The 20,261-nt window shown below is 42.0% G+C and overlaps 1 protein-coding gene across 1 annotated transcript in view; it reads right to left on the bottom strand.

Annotated features, from left to right (window-relative positions):
* LOC139384354 (WD repeat domain 43) overlaps positions 1–19,504 on the bottom strand; it is a 28,948-nt gene extending 9,444 nt beyond the window's left edge. The window contains exons 1-15 of the mRNA XM_071129061.1: positions 19,261–19,504; positions 16,413–16,547; positions 15,130–15,251; positions 13,140–13,260; positions 12,331–12,449; positions 11,933–12,035; positions 11,460–11,524; positions 9,928–10,087; positions 9,266–9,352; positions 8,896–9,015; positions 6,407–6,544; positions 4,431–4,549; positions 4,075–4,138; positions 3,540–3,653; positions 2,121–2,184 (exon numbers count right to left, since the gene is read on the bottom strand). Coding sequence (XP_070985162.1) covers positions 2,121–2,184; positions 3,540–3,653; positions 4,075–4,138; positions 4,431–4,549; positions 6,407–6,544; positions 8,896–9,015; positions 9,266–9,352; positions 9,928–10,087; positions 11,460–11,524; positions 11,933–12,035; positions 12,331–12,449; positions 13,140–13,260; positions 15,130–15,251; positions 16,413–16,547; positions 19,261–19,467 — 1,738 coding nt within the window. The 5' untranslated portion in view covers positions 19,468–19,504. The remainder of the gene's footprint in view (positions 1–2,120; positions 2,185–3,539; positions 3,654–4,074; positions 4,139–4,430; positions 4,550–6,406; positions 6,545–8,895; positions 9,016–9,265; positions 9,353–9,927; positions 10,088–11,459; positions 11,525–11,932; positions 12,036–12,330; positions 12,450–13,139; positions 13,261–15,129; positions 15,252–16,412; positions 16,548–19,260) is intronic.
* Positions 19,505–20,261: the final 757 nt, after the last annotated feature.

The following is a 20,261-nucleotide window of genomic DNA, read 5'->3' as shown; positions in this document are numbered from 1 at the left end:
ACAGTGATATGTGTCCAGTACACATATGCTATATTGTCAGTGTGAACATGCTCTTCTGCAAGATGACTGTGTCCATTGCATATCCATAAGGACAACCAAATATAAATTGGACATGGTGAATCAACATCGAGAAATTCTTACTTCTTATGATCAAACATGAAATAGACCTAGGTTGATTGAGGGCTTAAGATAGTGATATATGATTTGGTCAGTATATGCGCCAGTTGGAAATGTTCACTGACTTTTTGGTTTGGAAGCCGACTTCCTATGATCATATGGCAAATGGACAAAACATGAGCCTTATGGACAAAATCAATAAAAGACAAATGTCCATACGGTTACAACATATGTATAGACAATTTCACCCTTGGGACTTGACTTTGAGATCATTTCCCATACTATAATCTACAGAAGCACGCTCACCCCCTATGGGATTTTGGGTTTATTACACTTGGCGTTTACAATGTTCTGGTTGCAGTATGGTTTTGATGAACTGCCGTCCATTTGAGTGGTATTTGCGATTAGTTCGCCCAATGGAAATAAGTTGCCATTCATTTCTCTCCATTTCATGGGGGTCTTCCCTTACCAAGAAGACAGATTATTACTGAGTAGCTGAGTTAGTCGACTTAAAATCAAGTTAAGTCATGAATTTCTTCCCATGCGGTTCAATAAACCATTTTATACAGCGCTATAATTAGAGACCGGGTCAAGTGTTGTTTACTGAAAATAATTGTGGGGGGCATTGAATTGAACACCACCGCTGTGGCGTCAGTCACCCGGTATCAGCAATTTGAGTAGATAATGAGCTAGGAATCATTGTACTGTAAAAGAGATAGCTTATTCAGATGAGATCCTTTGCGTATATCAAATACAATATCTCTACCATTGGCGTCAATCCATTACCGTAAACCTTCCATTAATAGCCCCAGCGTTTATTTGCTTAAAACACTGGAAACAGGTGGTTAGAGAAAGGCTTCTATTTGAGCCAGCAATTTTTCCTTTCTAAACTCTTTGGGACAGGGGGCAGCATTTTCACTTTAGGATAAATAGCGTGCCCAATTTCAACTTCCTGCTACTCATGCCAAGAATAGAAGATATGCATATTATTAGTAGATTTGGATAAAAAAAAACATTCTGAAGTTTCTAAAACTGTTTGAATCATGTCTGAGTATAACAGAACTTGTAGCAGGCAAAACCCGAGGACTAACCATTCAGAATTATTTATTTTTGAGGTCGCTGTCTGTTCAATGGGTTCTCACGGGGAAACAATATTTCTTAGGCACTTGTTTGCAGTTCCTACCGCTTCCACTGGATGTCACCAGTCTTTGGAATTTGATTGAGGTTATTCCTTTGTGCAATTAAGTACAGCCATCCTGGAAAAGGGTAACGCTGTTGAGAGTTGGCCAAGACTTGAAAAGTAGCATTTATTTTCAATAGAGGACGAGAGGAAACTGACAGACCATTCTTCAATTTGATCGATTATTAACGTTTAAAAAATATCTAAAGTTGTATTACAAAAGTATTTTGAAATGTTTTGGCAAAGTTTACAGTTAACTTTTGAGATGTTTTCTAGTGACTTTGCTCAAATTGGAAGCGTTTTTTTCCTGGATCAAATAGCAAATAAATGGACATTTTGGATATATATGGACGGAATTAATCGAGCAAAAGGACCAATTGTGATGTTTATGGGACATATTGAAGTGCCAACAAAAGAAGCTCGTCAAATATAAGGCATGTTTTATATTTTATTTCTGCGTTGTGTATCGCCTGCAGGGTTCAAATATGCTACCTTTTGTTTACTACTGTGCTGTCATCAAATAATAGCTTCTTATGCTTTCACCGAAAAGCATTTAACCTCGAGGCTAGGGGAAGGTTGTGTCCCACTTGGGCAAAAAAAAAAAAAAAAACAGGGAAAATGAAACGCGGCAAATTTTTTAAAAAATAAAAAATTCAAACTTTCATTAAATCACACATGTAAGATACTCAATTAAAGCTACACTCATTGTGAATCCAGCCAACATGTCCGATTTTAAGAGAGCTGAAATGCAGTGTGATAATGAATGTGTGAAGAGAAAATGAAGGAGAAAAAAAAGAAACAAAGTGGGCAGTGTGGCCATTACCCTCTTCATAGACAAGCTTGGCCGTGTGGTCCACGTCTTTGACTTCGTTGCCGCTTGTCGCCACCTGGTGGAGGGAATAAATTATTTAAAGGCAGCGGTTGACACAAGTGGGGAAACACCTAGCAGCAACAGCGGCTCAGCCACTAACTGGTAGGCCACACAAGCTCACCAGAACGGGACCAACGAGTACCGATGCGCGTAAAAATCTGTCCTTGGTTGCAACAATCACTACTTAGTAACAAACTACCTCGAAGCAACATAAGTACAAGAACGGTTCTTCGGGAGCTTCATGAAATGGGTTTCATGGCTGAGCAGCCACACACAAGCCAGGAAAACTACAGAATACAATGATATTCTAGACAATTCTGTGCTTCCAACTTTGTAGCAACAGTTTGGGGAAGGCCCTTTTAGGTTTCAGCATGACAACGCCCTCATGCACAAAGCAAAATACATATATACAGTGCCTTGCGAAAGTATTCGGCCCCCTTGAACTTTGCAACCTTTTGCCACATTTCAGGCTTCAAACATAAAGACATAAAACTGTATTTTTTTGTGAAGAATCAACAAGTGGGACACAATCATGAAGTGGAACAACATTTATTGGACATTTCAAACTTTAACAAATCAAAAACTGAAAAATTGGGCGTGCAGATGTTTGTTTCTGTCGGCGCAATGCATGAAGAAACCCAGTGGCTGTACCAACTAACATATCCCGAGTGAGCCATGTTTCCGTGAAACAATGTTACTATCTCTGATGTCTCTCTAGAAGGCAACTCTTGCCCTAATTTCATCCACCTTATCTAGAGTTTGGCCCTTGGCGAGTAATATGCTCGGGAGTAGGGGGTCTGAGTCTTACCAGTAGGCCGCTAAGTCTGCCTCTCCTGCAGTAGGCCACAGGGATAAGATCCCATGTCCAAGGTGGAGGTCCGAATAAAGGATTTCCTTCGGGAAAGACATATTCCTGGTCGTAATGTTGGTAAGTTGTAATCGCTTTTATATCCAATAGCTCTTCCCGGCTGTATGTAATAACACTTGAGATTTCCTGAGAACCACGGTCTGGTAGGGACAAAGGGCACATCAAACAGGGAAAAGCTCTCTTTTCACTGTTGCTGCACTATCAATGACCTGGCCATCAAAGGGTCAGTCACTTTTGATACAGAGTAGTAGTGGCTTCACTGTCTAATCATCCATCTCAAACAGTTTCACCAAACCTCTACTCGAGTACCCCCAAACAGTTCCACTTATTTGGGTTATTCCAGCATTAACACACCTGAATGAACTGGTCAATCAATCACAGCCCTTGAATAAGTGGGCCTAGTTTCGGGACCCATCTGTGTGTAGAGTAATGGGAATGGCACTGGCAATCAAATAATACATTTGTGAAAGATTAACTATTTTGCTACAACTGCTGAGACGTACCTGTGTCATGAGCAGATAGAGCTTGCCGTGCAGCTTGGTCAGCCTGTGGAACATCTTGACTCTACTCTCAATCATGTGGTACAATACTCCCAGCTGAAACACCAGGTCTGGCAACTGGTACAGAGGATTGAACACACATAAATTAGTATGCATGATAGCATTATTCCTTGGATTTGTTTAAATTAAGATTAAATGTTGGCCCGGTCATTCTGTCAATAACACTGAGTTTAACTAATTTCTCAAGTGCATGGAATTCAAAGCTTAAAACGCAAGACTCAACTACCATATGATTTGAGGGCTACTGGGATCTACCGGGGAACAGTGGGTTAACTGCCTTGCTCAAGGGCAGAAAGACAGATTGTACATTGTCGGCTCAGGTATTTGATCCAGCAACCTTTGTTACTGGCCCAACGCTGTAACCACTAGGCTACCTGCAGAGTGTAACTGTATTGCTGCTATTCATTCTGCTGGTCAAGCCATGTTTTAGACCTGAAGCTTTAAGGTGTTACACGAAGACACCCATAGATAAACTCACAGAGGCTAAGTAGGAGGTGTGCTGCATGAGAACAGCCTTGAGCCATCGCACCATCAGCACTGCCCTGTAGTACAAAGGGGAAGAGGCGTTAGGTGCAGATAGGTTCACTTTAGGCAACAAGATCTGGGGATTTAGAAATGACACCAATTGATTTGACTAAAACGGCTCAAAAGGTAATATTGATGTAAAGCTAAAGATAGTGAGCAAAATGGGTATTACAGATTCATTCCTGACAAAAAACAAAATTGATACTCTTAATTTTAGCATCAATGTAGAGAAATATTAAAATTCATCATGCGAATGCTGATATTGAGATCTGACCATATCTGATAACAGATTCGACGGTGTTCACTTACGTGTATGGATGCCCTTGCATTCTCTTGGTGATCTCCTCCACCAATGGCAAGACGGCAGGGAGGGGTACCCGTGCAACTGTTTTCTTTATCAACATGTCCTTCCGGGTCTGAAACACTTTCTGTGGGGCGGAGGACAGACCAATGACAGAAGAGACAAAGACTCAATTCTAAATTGATGTCAACTACAATAAGGAGGCAGAGATGTCTTGGATCTTACTGTCCAGTAAACTATTAAGATTTAAGGAATTGTTTTACAGTCAAACAAAGGATCATGTTACTTGATAATGAATTTTAAAACATACATATATTTTTTCAAATGTGTATGTATTTGGCCTTACTGCCAAAAGCATTTGACAGCACCCCACCCCCTCAAAATTTAGCCAATATCTGAGAGATAAGTCAGGACACCTTGGAATTGGACATGTATTTAACCACTTATTTTGGTCACTAAACAGTGTCCATATACTGTATACTCCCATTAATGTTTGACTGGTACAGGGGGGCCTTCATACCAGTCTTGTGGGAGTCCTAGAGGGTGTCTAATACCCAACCCCTCCGACCTCAGCTTCGTCTTGATGCTGCATTCATTTGGGCGTCGGGGTGCTAGGGTCAGTCTGTATCTGGAGTATTTCTCCCGTCTTATCCGGTGTGAATTTAAGTATGCCCTCTAAATACTTTTCTCTTGAGGAGTTTTTCCTAGCCACCGTGCTTCTACGCCTGCATTGCTTGCTGTTTGTGGTTTTAGGCTGGGTTTCTGTACAGCACTTTGTGACATCAACTGATGTAAGAAAAGCTTTATAAATACATTTGATTGATTGAGCAGAACCACCAACATGTGGCCAAAAGCTTAAAACACTCATTCAAGGGTTCTTTCATTTTACTATGTTTTACATTGTAGAATAATCGTGAAGACATCAAAACTATGAACTCATACGGAATCATGTAGTAACCAAAAAAATAAGTTAAATAAAAATAAGTTCTATTTGAGATTCTTCATAGTAGACACCCTTTGCCTTGACAGCTTTGCACAGTTGGCATTCTCTCAACCAGCATCATGAGGGAGTCACCTGGATTGCATTTTAATTTACAGGTGTGCCTTAAAGTTAATTTGTGGAATTTTACTTCTTAATGCATTTGAGCCAATCAGTTGTGTTGTGACAAGGTAGGGGTGGTATACAGAAGATTGGACTTGGTCGTTTACCGAATAGCCCTTATTATGTCAAGAAAAGCTTGGCCAAGGCCTCCACAATCACCCAACGTCAACACAACTGAGATGGTTTGGGATGTGATGGACCCCAGAGTGAAGGAAAAGCAGCTAACAAGTACTCAGCATGTGAGAACTGCTTCAAGACTGTTGGAAAATATTCCAGGTGAAGCTGGTTGAGAGAATACCAAGTGTGTGCTTCTGTTCGGAAGCTACAAACTCAGATCACTAGCTGACAGATTTGTATGGGATTTTAGTATTATGCTAATTAGACTTCCAATGACCCCAATCATACTTCCAAAGATGTGTCAAAATGGCTTAAGGACAACAAAGTCAAGGTATTGAAGTGGCCATCAACAAGCCCTGACCTCAACCTACAGAAAATTTGTGGGATGAACTGAAAAAGCATGTGAGCAAGAAGGCCTACAAACCTGACTCAGTTACACCAGCTGTCAGGAGGAATGGGCCAAAATTCACCCAACGTATTGTGGGAAGCTTGTGGAAGGCTACCCAAAACCCCATTTGACCCAATGCTACCAAATACTAATTGAGTGTATGTAAACTTCTGACCCACTGGGAATGTGATGAAAGACATAAGCTGAAATAAATCACTATTATTCTGACATTTCACATCAGTAAAATAAAGTGGTGATCCTAACTGACCTAAGACTAAGATTAAATGTCAGGAACTGTGAAACTGAGTTTAAATGTAATTGGCTAAGGTGTATGTAAACTTCGACTTCAACTGTATACAAAAAAAGGGTACACTCACATTGAGGATGTTGGCGTCCTTGCTCTCCAGGCCCTGCACCAGCAGCACCGCAAAGTTGTCGGTCTGCAGAGAAGGGGCCCCCTTGACACCCTTTTCAGATGACATCTCAATCTTGCCCAGTCGCTCCTCTATAGACATCTGAAGAAGAAAAGGATGAGTAGCAGTGGAGTTAACGTAGTTAAATGAGGGTTGCAACTTGGCAGCTGACAGATGAGGGAAGAGCAATACAGTATTGTTTTTGCTGTGCTACAATGTATTCACTCCATTGACTGGGTAAGGCACAGGACGGCGCTCAACCTTAAGCGAGTGGACAGAAACTTTAGCATGGTGTCCGATTGCATTTACTACTGAGAGAGTAACAATTCTACCATGCATGATGAAAGAAACTGGTCCTCAGTTGGTAGAGCATGGTGCTTGCAATGCTCTACCAACTGCACTACTGAGGACCAGTTTTATTAACTGGTCCTCAGAATTAACTAGTCTCATTCATTGACATTTTTACCAAGGAGATCATAGTCGCGCAATTAAAACATTTAACTAAAATGTTTACAGTATTTTTCAATGTAGAAATTAGCATTGAAACGAGTCTTGTTGAATGATGACTTTATTAAGGATCCGCTCCTCAGTAAAAAGCACATGACAGCCTGCTTGGAGTTTGCCAGAAGACACTTAAAGGTGTAGATTCTCTGGTCTGATAAAACCGAGATTGAACTTGTTGGGCTGATGTGATTCTTGGCATTCTAGAGGAAACCTGGCACCATCCCTATGGTGAAGCATGGTGGCAGCATCATGTTGTGGGGGATGTTTTTCAGCAGAAGGGACTGGGAGATTAGTCAGGATCGAGGGGAAAAGATGAACAGAGCAAAGTACCGAGATCCTTGATGAAAACCTGCTCAGGACCTCAGACTGGGGCAAAGGTTCACCTTCCAACAGGACAACGACCCAAAGCACACAGCCAAGACAATGCAGAAGTGGCTTTGGGACAAGTCTCGAAGTGTCCAGGAAGGGAGCCCGAGCAAACATCTCTGGAGAGACCAGCAAACAGTGCAGCAGCGCTCCCCATCCAACCTGACAGAGCTTGAGGGTCTGCAGAGAAGAATGGGAGAAACTCTCCAAATACAGGTGTGCCAAGCTTGTAGCGTCATACTCTTTGGCTGTAATCACTGCCAAAGGTGCTTCAACAAATTACTGAGTAAAGTGTCCGAATACTTTCCGAATGCACTGTATGTACGGCAGGACTAAATCTGAGAGATGGGTAGGAGAAAATCCATGTAATGGTTTGTAGTAGAACCTTAAAATCAGCCCTATCCTGAACAGGAAGCAATCCCCGATCTCTTTCCAGGTGTTCTAACACATTTTTGTGTCTGAATCCCTACACAAGCTGTCATGAAGATGTTTTATTTTATGGGGCCTTGTTTTGATAACCTTTAGTCAAAGTTCTTCATGTTGTCAGTGAGTATTGTTTAGACAGGATGAACCGCCCCCACCTACCGTCAACCAATCATGTCAATACGGACCTATGCGGAGCCCTCCGCATGTGTACCCTCCTGCCTGCGCCACTTCTATTTCTTAGGGCCCAAATACTGTTCATAACTTTTCAGACCCCTCTTGTTGGAGAGAATTTGCCGTTTTAACTTAGGGATGGAATCTGTGGAATGTGCCCCGCAGATGTGTGAGCTCTGGAACAGGCATCCTATGTTAGGCAGTGTGCGACGCTGGGCTACTGATATTCCCTGGGGTTGTTTGGCAGGTAAAATGTACTTGTAAGGGCAATGGCTGTCAACAGATGCGTTCTTATTTGACAGTGAAGCAGAGGACGCATCAGTTGTCACAAGATATTTTCGGAAGGTAGAAATGAATATGGAGAAAAAAATGATTGTGAATCAGCGATTCGTCATTTGAGTATTTTTCTGACCTGCATTTCGATTGGTTTGAGTATCATTTGAATCGGAAACCGATGCGTATCGGTGAATAGTTGCATCCCTAACATATTCCCTTTAAGACTTTTTTTATCCAAAGGGTCTTAGTAATGCGTGCATACATTTTACGCATGAATGATCCCATCAATTTAACCAACAGATGTTTTAACGAGGAACTGCTGTCGGGTGCAGATTTATCCTCGGTGATTAGTACAAATCACAATTCCGCAGGTGTTTGCATCTTTAGAATTTCTGAAAGTGAGGGTACATTTGGCACATAGACTTGCAAAGAGACGCGACGGAGCTACTGTCCTGCTTCTGCTTCTCATTCTAGTACCTTCAACAGACGCCTACCCCCAAAACTTTATAGAGCACCTGACAATTACACAAGATTTAAGTTCTGGGTTTTTAGAGATGACTTCAAATATTCATCTTAAGTCAAGGTTTTTATTGATATCGCCAACAGAGTTGAGGGGCAAGTTGGAGTCAAGTATTTGAGCAAGAAACACTCAGTGTTCAACCTTGAAAGGCCAAGTTGGTCTTGGTTGAGGTGTATGCAAGACAATATACCTCTTTGGCATCTGTGCCCTTTCTCTTCTCGGATCCCAGGGCTCCTTTAACCGGCGCTTGGTGACCGGGAAGCCCAGGGACGACAACTTTGCTCTTGGCATTAACTACTGGGGTTTTCACCTGTAACAAGAGAGTATGTCACTGTTTTTCAATTTTTACCAAACAAACCACTCAACTTCAATGACCCATTTCTCAATCAACATGTACATTTTTGGAAAACAACAATGCAAGCATTCAGGGATCAGGGGTGTGTTTAAACTCATGCTCTGATATTGTCACTTAATTGAGCAACGCAACAGTAACGTGCCATACCACTGGTTCAGTTGCTCAGAACAGTAAATAAAACTAAATTGCTGCCGTTGGGAATTACCTTGGAGACTGTGGTTTCCATGGTAAGGGAGAGGGTGGTGTGGACATCACGGGTCAGGCAAACATGTCTCTCTGCCGTGTTCACCTCCTTAAGGAGGGGACAGTCAGTTACAGTAAAAATAATTTAAATATAAAGCACTATACATTTCTATTATATCTGCTGTGTTACAACGTATTCACTCCTCCGTTGACTGGGTGAGGAACAGGACAGCACTTTCCGTGAGGAAGGAGTGAAACGATACTTCATACTACTGACCGCGTAAGACAGAATGTCTGTGCGTAATGGCAGGAAGGGACAGGGGGATACCTAATCAGTTGAACTGAACACATTCAATTGAAATCTGTCATCTGCATTTAACCCCACCACTCTGAAAAGGAAGCATTTTGCAGAATATTCCTTAAGGTCTACCTACTCACATTTCGCCTCTAACCTAAATATTTGTGGCGAAGTGTTCAAACCAAATCAAAAACATTCCTTAAGTGTTAACTGTATATTGAAAAGCCAATATGACGCTCAAGTCAGGGACATTGCTAGGATTTTGTCATCAGCCTAGATTTAAAACAAACATTTATTAGCTAGAACATTTAACTGTGACAGTCATTTTTGAAAGGTTAGAATAATTGCACACTGGAGTATACAACACATGTATGAATTCAACTCACCACTCTCTCCATGACAGGCTGCAAGTGGTTGCCGTAGGCCAGCAGCAAGCTGTGTGTGTCTGTAGTGAGGGCCACAGCCAACAGGGGAACGGGAATGGGGCTGTCCTCCACCCCAGTCATCTGCACTGTACACAACGGGGACAGGGGCTTCTTACAGGGCCTACAGAGGAAACAATAATATTCATTAATGAACATGACATAGGTATCAAAGAAGTGTGCCATGTAATTATAGTATTGGTACACATTACAGAACTAGAGAAATGTATCAATTGTCAGTACTATATAATAATCTATAAATACTGCACTGACAATTAAGCTCGATCAATGAAAAACACCCGGTGTGAATGTGGGCTCCCAAGTGGCGCAGCGGTCTAAGGAACTGCATCTCAGTGAGGCTTCGCTACAGACACCCTGGTTCGAATCCAGGCTGCATCACAACCGGCCTTGATTGTGAATAGGGCGGCACACAAATGGCCCAGCGTTGTCGGGGTTTGGCTGTCATTGTAAATAAGAATTTGTTCTTAACTTCTTATGGCTGGGGGCGCTGTTTTCACATTCGGATGAAAAGCGTGCCCAGAAGCTAAGATATTATTATGAGCATATTTGGATAGAAAACTAAGGTGTCTAATTTGTGAAGTAGTTTCACGCCTTTATGTTGAAGAATGAGCGTAAACGACTACATTGCGTAAGTGGCCAGCTGAGGGCTCTCAAGAGTGATTCTTGCGTAAAAGACAGAGGTAGTCATTTTTCCTCTCGCTCCTACCGAAAAGCCAATTGTCCCGGTTGATATATTATCGAATAGATATTTGAAAAACACCTTGAGAATTGATTATAAAAAACATTTGCCATGTTTCTGTCGATATTAAGGATCTAATTTGTGGAAAAAACGTACATTTGCTATCTAACTGGGAGTCTCGTGAGTGAAAACATCCGAAGCACATCAAAGGTAAACGATTTAATTTGATTGCTTTTCTGATTTCCGTGACCAAGCTGCCTGCTGCTAGCTAGGCATAATGCTATGCTAGGCTATCGATAAACTTACACAAATGCTTGTCTAGCTTTGGCTGTAACGCATAATTCCAAAATCTGAGATGACAGGGAGATTAACAAAAGGCTAAGCTGTGTTTGAATATATTTCACTTGTGATTTCGTGAACATGAATATTTTCTAGTAATATTTTTGTCCGTTGCGTTATGCTAATTAGTGTCAGTTGATGACAATTCTCCCGGATCCGGGAACGGTAGTTCCAAGACGTTATTAACTGACTTGCCTAGTTAAATATAGGTTCAATTTTTAAAAAAAGTGTATTTAAATAATGGTTTGGTCGCCAATTGTCATAAGTCTGTGCCCATAGCATGAACCAGCCTTTTTCCTCACTGAATAGAGATGACTGGGATGAACATGGACTTGTTCACTCTTCCCCTGCCAGATATAAGACTCTGTGTCATAAGACAGCGCCTTGCACAGTGACAGGGTAATATTATGTGTTAGTAAATCAACTTGAACACGAAGATGAGGGTTTTTAAACTCACCCGTTCAAAAAATGCTCAAAGAGATGAAGCTGGCCGTCTTTACACACCACTGCTAGCCTCAACGCCTAAGAGAAGGAGAAATTGGATTAGGCATGCGTCTTAGCGGTCCAGTCCCAAATCAGCCCCCACAACATTATCTTGGACAACCTGCACATCCAGTTATTAAGGAATGTCTTGAACCAAGGGAGGCACAAGACACCAAACTTGGTCAACCACTACCCCCCCCCCCTCTAACAAATGATCGGGTCAATGGTCCCCTTAGATCTCATCTTAGTCATTTGGCCAGGTCACACCGTGCTGACAATGGGAGAGATTCAGACAGCGAGACAAAACGAGAGCCTTCCACAACCAGTGCTCCTAAGCGCGACACTGTTTTTCCACTGGGGAATGTTTGGCTAACTTCAGCTGGCACTTGTTTATGCAAAACTGGCACCCTACTCCAAATAACCTCCAGTGAAGCACAGCCATCTCACCTCTTCCTTGCTGTTGGAGGTGAAGAGGTCTATGTGGTGAGGCTCGTCAGTCAGGTTGAAGGACACCACTGAGTTCTTGTCCTTGCCGTCCTCCCGGACTTGCCTAAGGGGTGGACAGACACATGAATATGTAGCGTATACACAGCACACGAGTCCGCCCAAAGACAAGCCAGTTGGCTTTGCTTTGTTCATTTAACCTTGAGTTCTTGATAGCAAGTGAACACTAGAAATCAAAACACTTGTTCTTTATTCAATCAGGCTGTCAAGACAAATGACAGGTCTGTTTATTTTTTTTGTAAGGGAGTATTTTGTAAGAAACTTCATATCACATGCAACACAAAACAACCCCTGTGTATTGTGGGTCTATTGGGAGAAGCGCTGTGGCGTTCATTACTAACCACACGCTGAGGAGTCTGTCGTGGGCTGCGCCGGAGAGGAAGTAGAGGCCGTTACTATCCGGGGGGCGTGTGGTGGCGAAGCGCAGGGTCGTCACCGCTGTGGAGTGACCTGTGAACTTCTGATGGAGGAGGGAAAAAACAGGCGGGAGGTGTAAGTTTGGAGAAAACATCTTGATCCAAAGACAGGGGAATCTGAGGTAATCACTGAACTGGCTCATGTTCATTAGGGCACACAATGAAAAAGGCTGATGAAGAGGTGGTCCTCTTGTTGGCAATGTCCAGGTACTACACCTGAGTGGCTTATTTTTTTTCATCCATTTGGTGACAACTGAACACGACCCAATTACTTATGCATCTGTTTGAATTTGACTGTTAAGGGGGTGTAAATGCATCTGCTACATGGAAATATAAGTGTAAGGACCTTAGGCCTGTCAGCTACCCTGCATAATAGCGTGACGAATTCATGTGAGTGTCTGCCACATAACTGCTGCGTATGCGGTCTGGGCAAGACCCACTTACTAAAAGCAAAATGTATGCTTGATCATAAAATGTGTTCCGAGGCTTTGTATGGAGGGTGAGAGGTCAAATCAAGCTCATAACCCCATGGCTGAGTGCCTCAAATTGTGTAACAATGCAGAGGGCTCCATATTGACATGATTGGTTGACAGTAGGTGTGGACGGGAGGTCCTGTACAAACACGCTTCCTTGACAAGTAGTGGTAGGAACGCCCTGACATCTGCAGAGGCAGTATGACCGTAAATGATGCATGGCCAATGCAGACATCAGATTGACCAAGCAGTGCCTTTTACCCGGTACACCTCCTTGGTCTCGAGGTCCCACATCTTGATGGTATGTCCCGCTGAGAGCAGCAGCTTGCCATCCGGACTCACACACAGACTGGTCACTGGGGCACGATCAGCCTTCCACTTACTGTGGAGAAGAAAAAATTAGAGGAAGAAATCCAAAATTCCAACCCTTTCACTCATGTCCAAACATTTTCTTAAACATTCTTACAGTGCGGGGGGAAAATATCCGATGACTGAAACTTGGGTCAATCTCAGATCGATTGTCTGGGGCCAAGTTGACCTCCCCTTTCATGCAAGAACGTCAACACCATTTTGCTTTGCGGGAAAGAGGATCATATGTACATTTAGAGTTAATCCAATTCCAATCCCCTTGCTTAAGGGGTCTGGGGTCCTCCCCAGGATCTGAGAAGCTCAGTTCTGGTGACTTTTTAGAGGGACATTCATTCTTCTCCCAACTGAATGAAAATATAACACCAACACCATGTAAAATATAATTTCCACCTAAAAAATGACTAATAACAATGGCTTTTAACATATTGGACCATGCATATAGCCTATAAAGTCTATATCAGGGGTATTTAACACTTACCCTACCTATGAGGCCCGGAACCTTCTGGTTTTGGGTTCTACCTGATAATTAATTGACCTGGTATCCCAGATGTAAAATCAGTCCCTGATTAAAGAGTTGGGATGAAAAAAAAGCTGTGGAACTGGCTTCAGGGCCCAGAGTTGAATATGAAGGTCGAAAGCAGGGCTCTCCCACAGTTACTGGAGAGCTATCCTTGTGTGGCTTCACTCAAACCATAGTTGTAACTAACCTGATTCATCTTATCAACCAGCTAATTAATAGAACCACGTGCACTAGATTAGGGTTGGAATGAAAACCCACAGGATGGTAGTGCTCCAGGAACAGTGTTGGAGAGCACGGGTCTATATTAATAAATGTTCTATAAGCAATAAGAATCATCGGCTGTAACCCAACTGATGCAGAATAGTGGCTATAAAACTTACTGCATTTTCCCATTGACACAACATCCCGATTGTTATTACTATACATTAATAATTATATACTTATTTTGATCTAATACATGTTTCCCTCCCTATGGCTCTTGAAACTTGAATGCGCCTCGAGAATAATATTTCTCACAGAACACACAATAAGGCAAATAGTTAAATAGGTAAATTATTTTGCTATGGGGTTGTCGGATTTTGTTAACATTACATGGCAAAAAAGGCAACACTAGGCATTGAATTACTTTGCCAGTTGCTAGAGTAGGCTACACACTGAGTTGAGCAAAGCGGTGGAGGGCATTTTAATTCCCTTCATCTGAACATTGGCCTGTCAGCAACAATTGTGCATGTCAGTTCAGCGCACACAACAATACACAAAAACAAGAATGCATTTATTTGGGAATATATTTAGAACAGACATGCTTCTGTTTTAGGATGCATGTAATTACAACCCCCCCTCCCCCCCAGAGATATGTATTGCAGATATACACTGACCTCTATACTTTCCACCAAATTCCATCTGACAAGTGTGAGCATGAGTAGGACCTCATCTGCCAAAAGACACTATATAGCAATGAGTGGCCTAATTGGTCAACAATAATTATTCCTGACAATACTGCTGATGAGTAAGCTTATGCACTCCAAGACTTCAATCAGCAAACAGTGAATTTAAGTTTTAACCGGGTCAAAAAGCTTGTGACCACCATTTTCTATCGAAATTATCCTGCGCCTATGAGCAGTTATGCCAAGGCTCATGCAAGTCTGGCTACCTACTTAAATGTAAATCAGGTTGAAGCGCCAGACTTGAAATGCACATTGGATTGTGAATGTAACACATTCCTACAGCGAGACAAATCCGGTGTAAAACCGACCTTTCATCACCACAAAAGGTGTTACTGCTGAGCCATGGAGGACTGTCGCAGAGAAAACCCTTTTTTGGTTTAAACCAGTTTTATTCGATTTCCCCACCACCGGTACCCACCAGCGCGCCTTGCCCGTCTGTAGGTCCCACTCTACGATGTGTGTGTCGTCTGAGCCACTGTACAGCAGGCAGTCCTCAGGGTGCCACTGCACACAGTTCACCACACCACTGTGACTTGCGTCCTGGGAAAGAGCAGATGTCAACAATATTCTTTGATAGTGTGATAGAACATTAAGAAAAATTATTCATAGGGTTCACAATTGGAATAAAAACAGTACCAGATGTTTCACTAACTTGCACGATTGAGGGTAAAAACGTTGTGAAATGATATGTCACCGCAGCATATTATAGAACATAGAACAAAGTACTAGGCTTGGGTAGCATACCATATATCGGGCATTTAGATAAAGCCACAGGATGGTTTAACCTCTAGTGACTCCCCATCCCGCATGAGGGAGTGTAATCGACTGACTAATTAGCATAACGCAACAGACATAAATATTCCTATGGTTTAAGTTTAATAAATGTGAATATTTGTCGTTACTTTTTAAGTAAATACCTGCAGTGCAATACGTTAGGAGATAAACAATGTTCTTCATTTCACCTGTCACATTATGAAGATTACAGTCAAGGGGTGTTTGTTTACAATCACAACTAGAGTCGGGAGCCTTGTGAGTCACTCACTGTTGAACAGCAACAGGTGATCTAATTACAGCATGGAATTCCCAACTAAATGTTTGCAAGCTACATAGCTCACAACTACTAAGTTAAGTGTCTAAAATGTGCTAAATGCTCTGCAGTTGTGCATTTGGTTAGCTAATTTTGTAGATCGTTACCTAGCTTTGGGGTTAGCTTCTTTCAAAATTAAGCATTCACTCAGTAACAGCAGAGAATACCTTGCTGGATTAAGATCCCTACCAGCTATTATTTGTTTTGTGCATTCAGGAAACTAGAATTTTTGTTACTTTTAGTTTAGGTCAGAAAACGTACAAAATGTTAGCAATGCGTTCATTGGCATTTAACATTCTCTATGGGATTTTAGCATTGCTAACATGTCAGATTACAGAGTATAGGTATGATTGAAAACAGCACCCCTTGTGTTCAGTGGCGGTGTTACCAAATATCCCAGTGTGGAACAAGGTCAATATGAAGTTATGACAATCTGGTCACCGCCCAAACCTATAAAGTAACACTTCCAACCATACGGCAAACATTGTCTTCTATTATGCAGGCAACATGTTTTATTTTACTAGTCAATATGGTCTAATAGAAGCTCTCAATTGGATGATTTTTGGTACATCCCCAAATGGTCAGAGACAGTGGCGCCACATCCCACTCCTTACCAGTGTACAGTGCAGTGCTCCTTTCACTGTGCTGTAGATGATAACGCTGCCCGCAGCCGTGCCCAGAGCCAACAGGTCCACCTGATTTTCCACCTGTCCTGCCTCTGATTTCCTCTTCTTCCGTTGAGGTCCCTCCTGTAGTACAAATACTCATTAGTCAATATTAACTATTAAATTCACTTTTTTAACTGACTGATAAAACTAGGGACACCGTTCATTTTCCTTGGTGCAACACTTGAGCTGTTTTGCTGGTCAATGTAACCAGAGGCATTTAGATTGTTGAGTGACTTTGGGTAGAAACTAGCCCCGTATCTGTGCATTAGAAATGTTGATGAGTATACGAGAAGCTCTGGTTCTAACTCCCATTTAAAAAAATACATTTGTTAATTACAAAATAGGGAATTTCGCAGAGCAACTACCTAAACGTACTCCTTTTTTTGAAGTACATACAGGTAATAACAGGTACAAATATAAATGTGCACGCAACTAAGAAAATAAAAAGCTTTCGGTGCTTCCAATGTATTGAGCCATTGTAGATTCTGACCAACCTCTCACTCAACAAAACAAAGGAGATGACCGTGGATGTCAGGAAACAGCAGAGGGAGCACCCCCCTATCCACATCAAAGGTGGAAAGTTAAGTTCCTCGGCGTACACATCACGGACAAACTGAAAAGGTCCACCCACACAGACATTCTCATAAAGAAGGCGCAACATCGCCTCATCAACCTCGGGACGCTGAAGGAATTTGGCAGCAGGTAGCCTAATGGTTAGAGTGTTGGGCCAGTAACCGAAAGGTTGCTAGATCAAATCCCCGAGCGGACAACGTAAACATATCTAGTTCTGCCCTTGAACAAGGCAGTTAACCCCTTCATTGTAAATAAGAATTTGTTCTTAACTGACTTGCCTAGTTAAATAAAAGGTTGAATAAAAAAATGCTACATTTAAAACCCCTGACAAACTTCCTGTCTTGCTGTATCACAGCCTGGTATGGCAACTGCACCGCCCTCAATCGCAAAGCTCTCCAGTGGGTGGTGCGGTCTGCACAACACATCACCGGGGTCAAACTACCTGCCCTCCATGACACCCACAGCACCCGATGTCACAGGAAGGCCAAAAAGATCAAGGACAACAACCACCCGAGCCACTGCCTGTTCACCCCGCTCCCATCCAGATGGCCAGGCCAGTACAGGTGCATCAAAGCTGGGAACAGCGAGACTGAAAAAAAAGCTTCTATAGCAAGGAAATCAGCAATCACTAACTGCTGCCTACATTGAAACCTAATCACTAGTCACTTTAATAAATGTATCACTAATCATGTAGCATTAATAATGTTTACATATCGTGTATTACATGTATTTTATACCATCTACTGCACTATGCCTATGCAGCTCAGCCATCGCTCATCCATATACGTATACATATATTTTCTCATTCACCCCTTTATATTTGTCTGTATTAGATAGTTGTTAGGGAATTGTTAGATATTACTGCAATGTCAGAAGTAGAAGCACTTCGCTACAATGCTAACCACGTGCATGAGACCAATAACATTTGATTTGACCTGTGCATGGTGAGTGATTCACATTGGGGTGTCGAAATGTCCTTTTTTCAGTTGCTTGTAAATTTGTATCTATACCTTTTTTTAAGTACATGTCAGTTGTAACAGGAGTAAATGATGATAGTTGCTCAGGGAAATTCCATATATGGTGAGTATCAAAATTATTTTGACATTGAAGGCTTGCGGAGCTGTCAAGTGGAAGTTTGAGTCGGAGCTTCCTGGGTGTTGGGAGCCATGAAATACTCATCGTCGACATTGCTTACAGGTAACCCTTGCATTGACAGGAAGCCGAAATCATAGTAACTATACCACAAAAGGCAACTACAAAATCACTAAGTTGTCAAAACGGTTTCTTATTGTGACACTAAACCATGTCACTTGAATAGCCATCCCCCTACTTAACACCTGTTTTACTTTAAACGTGTAGCTGTCTAGATTCATACTAAAGGGAGTACGGTTGAATAGATTGTCGTGAAAAGTGTCCCTTGTCAGAACGCCTCGATTTAAAGTGATTTCCGTAGCAGGTAAGGCGAGAGTTTTCGATAACCCTACCCCTTTTCCTAACTTCAACCGGTTTCCTAACCTGCCACGTTATTTATCCTAACCTGGTGCTTAAATTATCCTAACCTACTACGAAAAAGAACTTCGTGTTTCCCATCTGACAAGTATATGAAACGATAGCTAACAAGTTAAAGCTGGTAAAACGTGGTCGAGATAAACGCATTATTGTGGTCAAATTCAATGACATAAAAAAATAAGACAAAGCAAATAACTCCGCAGTCGTGTATTGTTGTTATACGTTAGAGGGGTACGGAACTTAACGTTACAAAATTGGATTTGGAAATCAAAATCTGCGTCACATGGTGAATAGGTAGCTAACGTTAGCTAGCTGTTCTAATCTAGCTAGCTAACCCTTTACGGTTGGCTATTTACATTTGTGTTAGTATTTGAAAAGCAACTGTCCTTATTATATGTATTTGTTTGACTTATTAGTCGTTCTTAGTCTGAATCAAGACACATTCAAGGAACTCGTGGCAATTTGGGGCTACCACCATGTGCAACTAACATGTGCGTCGTGCAGGACAAGAGGTAACGTTAGCTAACGTTAGTTTCAACAAGCTAAACGTGGCAAATACAAAACACCACACAACAGAATTGTAAACGACTTAAGATATAATTCCATCACAAGTAGATATAACGGAAGTCTAAAAGCATTTATTTGATTAAAGTTATCAGAAAGTTGTTTTACTAGCAGGAACGCCTGGGCCTACGCCTCCCCCGACACATACCTTGGCCTTTCGGCATGGTCCCCAAGATATGCAGGTACAAGTGGCACTCAAGTGTGCTGAAGGCACGTATTCTTGATTAAGTGTTTTAATATCTGTGTTCCAAATACGAAGTCTGCCATCCTGAGCACATAAAGCAAGGTATTGACGTGACTTTGGAGAGAAAACACAGGGTAGCCCCAAAGAAAAACTACCTCCATCAGCCGCCATTATTGAACCAATGTCTGCGTGGATTGCCAAGAACCACGTGTTTATTGCCCACAGAGCAGGCGCGTTGGTGCATCAGTTGAAGACTTTTCATTGGTTATTGTGAGATTTTTGGGGCGTGGTTAGAATTAAAAGTGTGAAAATGGGAAGAGATATGTATTCAATGACGAAGAAAGAGTACAAGCTGTGTTCGAATACCCACAATAACATACTGTATACGACATACTTAATGAGTTCATTTTAGTAAAATAACGGTATCCTTTCAGTTGAGCATACTAGCGCTACTCCTTTCTACCGGAAATGGATGCTGTTGCTATGCAACCTCTTACCAGCATAACAAATTACTAGCTAGACATTTTACGTATGTTCGTAAATTCAATCTGGGGTGCCAGAGTGCGCTCTGGGCGTTCATAAATTCAGAGCGTTTCCCCCCTGGAGCGTTCAGAGCGCACACTGGACGCTCTGGCGGAGGAGTAGGAGTGATCCGAGCATTCTGACCATCACAACAAGCTAAATTGTTAGCTACGTCGACACAAATGATAGAACATCTCAATGACAATTTTATTGGTCCTAGAGCTGGATAGGCTGTTTTCATGTTATCCAGAGCGTTGGTGACTAACTGTGCTGCGGGCAAAAATGTAATTCGTTTTTTTCCCCTAAATTTACTGACACCGGACATATTCAACTGGTGTTGAGCATTCGTAAATTCGTCAGTTATGCTGCGTTCTGGCACACAGCGATTTATGTCCATTGAGAACGCACTATACCTTTTAGCTAGAATTTTTTACATAGGTAAG

Source organism: Oncorhynchus clarkii, chromosome 26 (genome assembly GCF_045791955.1).
Source record: "Oncorhynchus clarkii lewisi isolate Uvic-CL-2024 chromosome 26, UVic_Ocla_1.0, whole genome shotgun sequence".
Classification (NCBI taxonomy): Eukaryota; Metazoa; Chordata; class Actinopteri; order Salmoniformes; family Salmonidae; genus Oncorhynchus; species Oncorhynchus clarkii.
The sequence above is the reverse complement of the archived record's forward strand: the minus strand, read 5'-3'. Positions and strand labels throughout refer to the sequence as shown.